Source organism: Antedon bifida, chromosome 9, assembly GCF_963402885.1.
Source record: "Antedon bifida chromosome 9, ecAntBifi1.1, whole genome shotgun sequence".
Taxonomy (NCBI): Eukaryota; Metazoa; Echinodermata; class Crinoidea; order Comatulida; family Antedonidae; genus Antedon; species Antedon bifida.
This window is the reverse complement of record NC_136234.1, coordinates 10776123-10785560: the sequence shown is the minus strand read 5'-3', so window position 1 is coordinate 10785560 and position 9438 is coordinate 10776123. Positions and strand designations below refer to the sequence as shown.

Genomic DNA, 9438 nt, shown 5'->3' with positions numbered 1-9438 from the left:
AACTTCTTAGAGGCTGAAACAGTAATAAATATTCCAAACTATAATTTTTATTTATTTTTTTATTATATAGGTTGCAAAACATTAGTCAATTATTTTACAATTTACCGCACATTATGGGCTACTTCCTGATACCGTACAACCATGGAGGTATAAAAATATCTATTTTTATACCTCCATGGTACAACTGTGTATACATAAAAGCAAGATTCAAAAACAATTCAACCATAACAAATAACACTAATGAACTTTCTTCCTTTATACTTTCTGATGATTATATTAAACCAAGCTAAACATTAAAAGAACATGTTTAAAGTAAAATATTAACAAGTTAAAGAAATTAATTTTCTTTTTTTTTCTGAATAAATAATACACAAGAAAAAAAAACACATCAATCACAGTAAAATAATCAAACTAAACTGCTTCATTAAACCTTTCGCATGCGTTTAAAACGGGTTAGTAGTACAACATTGATGATGTATGTACACTAATAATAAAGATAACGCCAAATTAATGAGTATTTTATAGTCTAGGCTACTGATCGGAACAACCCTTTCCAAAGTTTAGTGTTACTTTCTATACTATAATTAAATACCGTAAATCTTCTAATTGTAACCCTGGGTTATTATTCTTTGATTAGTTTTTAGGGTGGGTTATCGGAAGGGGGGTTACTATTAGAGTGGGTTATTATTACTAATCTTAAGTTAGGCAACTGAAAATAATAACCCACTTCCAACTTTTCCGGTCAGCAACTCATAGAAAAATAATAAAACAGTAATAAACAAATTTGGTTGAACTCTAATTTTATTTTATAAACTCAAAAACACTCAATCCTCCCCCCACTCCCACAACATGCATTATCTCCTTATTTTTACGGCTGCATCAGTTTTTGTGACTCTAATAGTAATCCCCATGGGTTACTATTAGAGTAGTGAGTAGTGTGTTATTATTATAGATTGACTTATAAGGTGGGTTACTATTAGAAGGGGGTTACTATTAGAGTGTGGGTTAATATTAAAAGATTTACGGTATAAAAAGTGAATTAATAATAATATTTAACTATTTACTAATAATTATGTAACGTAACGTCAACTCGTATAAAATAGTCAATGTCTCAGAAAAATAGGTACAGTAGGTACACAGTACTTATTTAAATTTTCCTAAGCTAATATTATGCCTACTCGTTGAATGACATCCTTTTGAGATCTTATGAAAACCTTATTATTTTTTACACTGCTTTCTTAGATTATCACTTTCCACTTTGTGTTTTCCTCTGTAGATGAAACCCTGTCTTGATATGGTCATATCTCGCAACTGATTTTTTCTGGCTTGCATTTTCAAAATGAACATAGTGCAAACAGCTATGCAAATTATGAAAATACTCAAAAATGTAATGCAAGCCACGATAAAGATAATAATCCAAACATTTGATTCTTCTTCTTCATTACTTACTGTAAAAAAACATAGTTTGTCAATAATTAAAATATATTATGATAAGAAGTTAACTTATTATTTCTTGCATGCACACTTAAACCAAAAATAAAGCAGGAGAACGTGCGACAAACCCAAAACCTGTTTTACATTATGTAAAATGTAACAAATTTACATTATGTATGTAACATTAACCATTCCACTCTACAGTAGAATATTCAAAGCCAAAATGAAATTGCAATAATCGAGTAATACATAATATAAAAAAAGAAAGAAGAAAGTTACACAAAATTCAAACATACTTTCTTTAACCTGTATGGTTTTAAGATCAAACGTAATATTTTCATTATCTGTAGCCATAAGCGCCTGTGTGAACTCGTCCTTAATCTGTTCTTCAGATTGTCCAGATACAGCTATTAAGCTCATGTCCATAAGTAGACTTCCCTGTTTAAACCGAATGATTTTGATCTCTTTTACAACATCAGAGTTTGCAGCAACAGTTTCCATCTTTGTGAAAAAGAAAAAAACATAACAATCTAGAAAACTTCTGAGAACGGAGGAGATATGAATTTGAAAAAGCCGGCTATGGATTTGGCCGCATCTACCTTAATCACTATTCCTTGACTCACTGATACTTACAGTATCCTTAGCCACTGTGTATGTATCTTGAAACATCTCAGAAGAAGGATCTTCTAATTCATATGAAAACTGGGCTTCAGTATCACCAAATACGGATCGGAGGTAAATTACCCGTATAGACGTCTCAAAACACTGTCCAACTAAAGTATAATATTAGAATATTGAAACGATTAGTAGCATATGATAATTAAGAATTTGGTTTAATATGGATGAGCATAAAAATATATAATTTATGATGCTGGTCATCGCATATTATATATTAATAAGGAAAATTATGATTGTGATATTGCAAACTTTGAAACGGTTGTTACATTATTGTGCATTATAAATACGAATCTAAGGAGCCCATGTATCAGGTTGGAGTGGTGACATTATAATCAATTTATTATTATACCTTGATCACATGTTGTGCCACTATATGGGCAAACACAAGCACAAACACCGATGTAGCAACTGGCGCCATTGTTGCAATCAGCATCAGTTGTGCAGTCACCTGAAAAAAACACAACATATTCCAAACTATTGCTAAATACACAACACAACCTTAAATATTGAGAATTAGGCCTATATACAGTAGCTGATTAATCATTAATCAAGAAAAAAAGTATACTGTAATAGAAATTCATCTGTTCACAACCAATCGGGTTGCCATTGCTTTATAACCCGACCAACCCCGATTTGAAACACATTCAACTCCTATAAGCGGATAAGATTGCTAATTCGAACAATCTTACCTTCTGTCAGATCTGGTGTCGAACGACTGTTCTCAGCGGTTGAAACCAGTTTAGCTTCTGGATTTGGTGATGGCGTATCGGTTGTCACGTCTCTGGAAGTATGCTCTTGTTGAATTTTGGTTAGATGACTCTGTGAAGTAATAGGCCTAGTATCAGCAGTTGTTGAGTGTGAGGTTGTGATGTCATTAAGCGCAGGTCCTTTTGTAGATATAATGTTATGCTGCTGTTCAGTTATGTCAAGTGTTGTGACATCGTCTTTACCTGTAGTTCCTCTCAAAGTTTTAATTTTGTGCTGTTGCTCAGTTGTTACGTCACGTGTTGTCACAACATCTTTAACTGTAATTCCTTGTGATGTTGTAATTTCACGCTCTTGTTCAGTTGTTACATAACGTGTTGTGATAATATTATCTTCAAGGGTAGTTGTTTTGGAATCTTCTGTTGTGTACACCGGCGTGGTTGAATCATAATTTGGAACAAATGGAACGTAAACAGCAAAGTCTTGATTAGTTTTACACGGCTGAAGGGCATTGTCTGATGCAATTAATTTGATAACATATCGTCCTGACTGAAGATCGCCAGTGACCAATATTTCACCAGTGTCCAATAACGTAAAAATAGAATTTGACACATCACCTTCGACCTTCATTGATAACGTAACATAGCCATTTTCGTCACTATCCATGTCTACGACTGAAATGTTACTAATGACAGTTGCATTACTGATGTTTAGAGGAATAGTTATATCTGGATAATCATCTAGAAATACAGGGCAGTTATCATTTTGATCAAGTAGCGTTAAATTCACATTAGCATATGCACTCATCGGCGGGAACCCATTATCTTCCGCAATTATTGTGAGTGAGATATCCGAGGTTTGCGTTTCATAATCAAAATCCCAAGCAGTAAGTAAATTTCCACTTTCTTGATCTATCAAGAAAAGGTTTGAGTACTCTGACTGAAGTAATCGATATGATACAATTCCGTTCTTCCCAGTATCGTTATCCCGCGCATGCACAGCTAACAGAAAAGTTCCAATAGGAAGATTTTCAAAAAACGTGACATTCAACTCATCGTCATCAAATACAGGTTGGTTTAGATTTTCTTGTTGAACTTCTTGGCATCTATCACCTTCATAACCTATATAACATTCACACGTTTCTTCAGCAACGCAATCTCCACGTCCATTGCAGTCATCATTACAAAATGCAATGTCGCATTTGTCACCTGACCAAGAAGAGTAGCACTCACATTTGTCATGTGATATACATACACCATTACCTTCAATGAATATAAAATTAATATAAATTATTGTTCAAAATGCTCTGAAAACTCAATATCCCATATTGTTATTGTACATATGAACAATTAGTCCAAGTGTTTTTGTTTCAAACTTACCAGAACAAAAAGCAAGATGTTCACAAGAAGGAAGAGAGCAATTAATGCCAGTATAATTGATATCACATTGACAAAGGTCGAATTCAATACAAGTCCCATGTCCAGAACAATTATTGATCTGTTCACATGAAAACACAGAGCAATTCACGCCTGAATATCCACTAAAACACCTGAAAACGAAAACAAGAAACAATCTTTCAATTTAAATTCCACTGGACACATGTACATTCAATTTACTGACTGGAACTACAAACCAATGAGTATCAGTTAATCGACTGATGATAACTTTGTGATGTTTAAGTCACAGCAAGTTGTATGCATCAAATGGTATTTCTCTTTTTGGCTCGACCAAAAATTAGATTCTTTTTTTTTAAATACACCTACTATGTCTACTCTCTGGGAATCAGAGTTTGATTTAAGGAAAGGGAAGGTGGGGTGGTGCACAGCTGAGCTAACATTATTAAGAGACCACATCACTTCAGTTCGCTTTCTTATGCTATCCACACGCTCTGAATCAACCTCTCAGCTACCTGTGCTAAACTTACTCGCAAAAGAATGTTCCATTATCCAAAGAGCTGTCCTCAATACAAACTCCGTTCCCACTGCAGTTGTTTAATTCGATACAGTCAATTGATTCGGTGCAATTATCTCCTTGATACCCCACATAACAACTACACTCATTTGGTCCAGTACATTCCCCCTGGTTACTACAGTCGTTCAGTTTAGAACAATCAGGCAAAGCACAAGATTCGCCAGTCCATCCGCTATTACACATGCAAACATCAAAACTGGCACATACACCATTCCCTAAAATCATTATAATAAAGATACTTAGTATAGGCAGTTAATTAAGGAACATTTAAAAATGTACCAATGTCACTATTATTTTGTTATATATACGGCCGTGTTCCGCATCCAAAAATTAACCGATAAAAATGAACCGATAAACTGCATATGGAAACGGGGTTTAACAGATTCCACTCGAGAAAAATTAACCGATAATTATCTCATTCAAATCGGATAATTATCAGATAAATGTGATAATTTTTAAGCTTGACCTGGAAGACAAATTGTTGCGTTGTGATTGACATCTGACTGTTTTGGTAATAACTGATCATGCGCACTTTATTGGTTTAAACATTAACCGATAATTTCTTTTTTTTTTAGCTGAGGAAACACAGTCTAAATGTTTTGGTGTCTATTGTTGTTATGATTAGAAAAGTAGACAGACAATTAAAAGTGCACAATTGTGTAAGGTAAGTAAGAGTTAGGTTATTTTGTATGATACTAGACGAAAAGATGCTGTATTACGATGTTTGGCAAATATTGTTGTATATTGAGATACAGCACTGACAATCTGGTATTATTTGTGGGACCAGGAAGGTTTTGATAATGGAGAAACCTAGATACAGTACCGAGAACCGGGTGCTGTTCAACAATACAAGATTCTGAGGATCTTACCAGAGCATCCGTCAACGTTGTGACAAGAGAGTACATCACATGCTGAAGACGTCCATTGTTCCTCGCAGTCACAGACATCAAAGTCCACACAGACTCCGTTATTTGAGCAATTAGACACCGCATAACATGTTGGAATAATACTGCAATCATCACCTGAAAATAACATTTTTGCTTTTAATAAATAAACCAATTGACGATTCAATTAAGCAATCGATCAGCAAAGTACATTCCCTTTTTCAAAACATACTCCCACCAATTCCATTCGCTTGAACATACTTGAAGAGAATTGACTCTTGTGACGATTTGCACAGCTAATTGATACCACTTTTTAGTTAAATTCAAATTTATTCAATTGGAGACTTAATGTTTGTATACGTAGTAAATACAAATGATAAATATATCAGAATTGAAAGAGCACAAGCTTACCAATAAAACCTTTTTGACATAAACATACATCCGTTGTAAGGCATTCGCCGTGCTTCTCGTCTGTACAGTTATTAACACTATAGCAAGTGGCTAAAAGAAAAAGGAACGTTAATATTTTTATCAACATGGGACCAAACCAAAAACATAATTTCAGAAATTGTATGTACAAGATGTACATCCGACAAATGGAGCTACTACTAATTAAAACAGGCTGAAACATAGTCCGTTCACAGCACAAATATCCGAGTCCAATAATTTTAGAATTAAAAGTTGATCTTGTTAATTAAAATTAGAATAATTGATCCTGTATTTAACACACTTCTTGAATAATTTCAATGTTCCTATTTTAAGGTTATTGTGTTATGATTGCCCTCATTTTTTTTCTTGAATTGACTATAAAATATTTAAACATTCATTTTTTTACAATTCAGTTTGATGATTAGGCCTGCCGTCACTGCATTAAAATATGATGTGTACCTCTTTCTTCACACGTATCACCTTCCCAGCCAACATTACATCTACAAAATCCAGATACGCACTCTCCGTTTACACAATTCAAAACACATGTTCCTAAAAAAATAAAAACGTAAAAAAAGTATTTTATGTTCCAGCTATTGTAACATTGATGAGTATTATGAGTATACAATCTTATTTTGTGGACATAGAAACATCACAGAAGACATATAAACCTGAAAGGTGTATTTAAATAATTTTCATTTACTGTTATCGTTGTCATTAACTTTATTTTCATTCTTTTCTTGTGGTAAGATATTTCTTTGCTTAGCAAAATAATCAACTTAACTTTGTTTTAAGTTAACGATTTAGCTTTAACTGGTCAGATGTTTTGCCGTACTCTGACGAAATCTTTACTTTATACAAGTACATCGAGAACACTTACGAAACAAATTTTGCTTTAGTTAGTTTTCAAAATAACCTAAGCGAACAACTTAAAATGAATGGGTTTGATAATGAAAACTTCAAAAGATTGATAAATGCCAGTCCTGTTGCTTACCGTTTTTACAGTTTTCTCCGGACCATTCTGCTAAACATTCACACACGTTATTGATGCATATTCCACGTCCTGAACATTGCTGTGGACATCCTATAAACAGACAAATACAATTTAATCTAATCATTCGTACAATATACACATTGTTCTGTGTAATTTAAGCCTATCATATCTATAAATAAATTATGTTTTAAATTTTAAAAAAATCATAGGCTTGATATTACCAGTTTGTAGTGACTGCTGGTTTGAGAATGATATATCATTTGTAACAGCAACGTCGTAGACACAGGACTTAAAAAGAGCAGCATTTTCATTGATGTCTTGTAAAGTTTTAGAACATACGCCCCTTGCCATCTGTGTTAGTAAGTTATAGAAACTCATTTTACTATTTGTACACTTCCTAATTGTATAATGATAATTAATAAATCACATTTATCGCAAATAATTGTTTATGAATTGAGTCTGGTAAGTACGTTAATCAATTTGTCACAATTAACTCTTTCATTTACAGTCAAATAATATTTAAACAAATTAAAACATTATCTCCAATTAACGAATGTAAAACAAAAGGTTTGCACCCTACAGGTTGGTTTTAGGATAATCGAAACATTTGTATATTACAACGTGTCATTCATATTTCATACAATTTCCTCATTGGTGCCTTGTTTCAATTTTTATCTTTTACCAAATCTTACTCTGTGAAATGCAACAAGATTGACGTTTCTGTATCAAATAGCAAGAATAACACATTTAAGATATAGCAATTCTTAAATTTACTAAATGGTTAAGAATAGACCCACCTCTAAAATATCTTGCTCAAGGTCATCTGGACTATAAATTGGTTCATATATCCTTGTGTAAGAACTATCTAACTCATCTTGAGAATGAAAATTGGATGAATTCCACGACCAAGAGCCATATAGTCCACCATTTGAATGAGAACTCTCAATTTTCCCTATAATTTTAAAATTTAAGAGAAAAGGGTGTTTTTTTTGTAATTCTAGGTAAGTCATCTTTAATACTGTATTATGGTATGATTTAAAGTTACACCATTTTACTACAAATTGTAATAATTATGATAGGCCTACTGACATAGTAGGCCTATCAGTGTATTCGATATTATGGAATCACAAAAACTATTGTTATGTAGGCCAATTTGCTTAAAGCTGCATTAAAATTTAATGCATCTTACATGTGTCAACAAATTTAGTGACATTATTCAAATGATAGAGGACACCATCCGAACCAAGAAAATCGTTGTCTGTCTCATCATCCATAAACCCACAAAGGCTTTCCGTCTTTCCAATGAAGCTGGCTGTGAGAGTGAGTAATGTGTTGAAATATAGTCTCTTGATTGTCTCGCTAAACTGTGCTTCGATGCCCACTGACACACCTGAAAGAAAGACACAAGATATTCTTCTTATTCACAGTGTAGCGGTAGGTGGGCATGTTCCTTCATTTTGACAGAGTTAAAACTACAAAATGGAAAAATCCTCCATAAGAAATTGTGGTCCTTGTTTGAAGGTGTACTTGCTGCTGTCTGTACATGGTCGGGATTTTCCAACATTTTTAAAAGTGAAACAATTAGTTAAAACAAAATGACTATTAAGTGATATTTTCACCTGATTGGTATTCGAATGCTAAAATCATTACAGGACTTGAGGAATTACTGCTGTTTCTTAGCTGTACATCCAATAGTACTGTTGAATTTGCTAGTTGTATTTTCTGCTTAGTACTAATATCCAGTAATTCACCATTTAGTCTAGATTGAAATAAACAATAACAAATAAAACTATTAAATTTAAGTTTTATTGTAGGTGAGGTCTGAACATTGTGAATAGTAAATTATGTTTACTTTGGAAAATTTGCAACAGAGGTTACAAAATTATGACAGTATTTAGTCTTGGTAAAAATTGCTCTAAATTCACTACTATTATGTTAATTAAACAATTAAAAGATCGTCAAAGTCAAAATGTCAAGTTGTGAAAAAAACTGTTAATTCTGATGTTATAAGTGTCTTGGAGTCTTTTCATTTACTTTTATACTATTCGACAGTAAACCGTCTTAATGCCATTCTTGGCTGTACAAAGCTAAACAGCTGACGATGAGAAAAGTAAGAAAGGAGAAACATATCCCTGATTTTCAGATGGTTTCACCATCATAACCTAGTACACGCACATCTTATGTTATTCAATTAGCAATTATTTTTATTAGTTAATTTCTCATATTTTTATTTTGGTACGGTATATTATAGTTGAAAAAATCACCTACCTAAGAATTGGAAATGTTTCAAAATCTGCAACAAGTGGTGTAGTAATTGTCAAAACATCGTTCTTCAATTTCATG

The 9438-nt window shown here is 32.9% G+C and overlaps 1 protein-coding gene across 1 annotated transcript; it reads right to left on the bottom strand.

Moving 5' to 3' along the window:
• Positions 1–110: 110 nt before the first annotated feature.
• Positions 111–9437, bottom strand: LOC144852945 (uncharacterized). Its single transcript, XM_078711000.1, has 16 exons — positions 9364–9437; positions 8715–8854; positions 8285–8485; positions 7893–8047; positions 7317–7446; positions 7096–7185; positions 6561–6653; positions 6084–6173; positions 5658–5810; positions 4742–5003; positions 4197–4366; positions 2802–4079; positions 2462–2560; positions 2068–2207; positions 1731–1935; positions 111–1448 (listed from the first exon to the last, which is right to left on the bottom strand). The coding sequence occupies exons 1-16, from the start codon at positions 9435–9437 to the stop codon at positions 1219–1221; spliced, it is 3510 nt and encodes a 1169-aa protein (XP_078567126.1). The 3' UTR covers positions 111–1218.
• Position 9438: the final 1 nt, after the last annotated feature.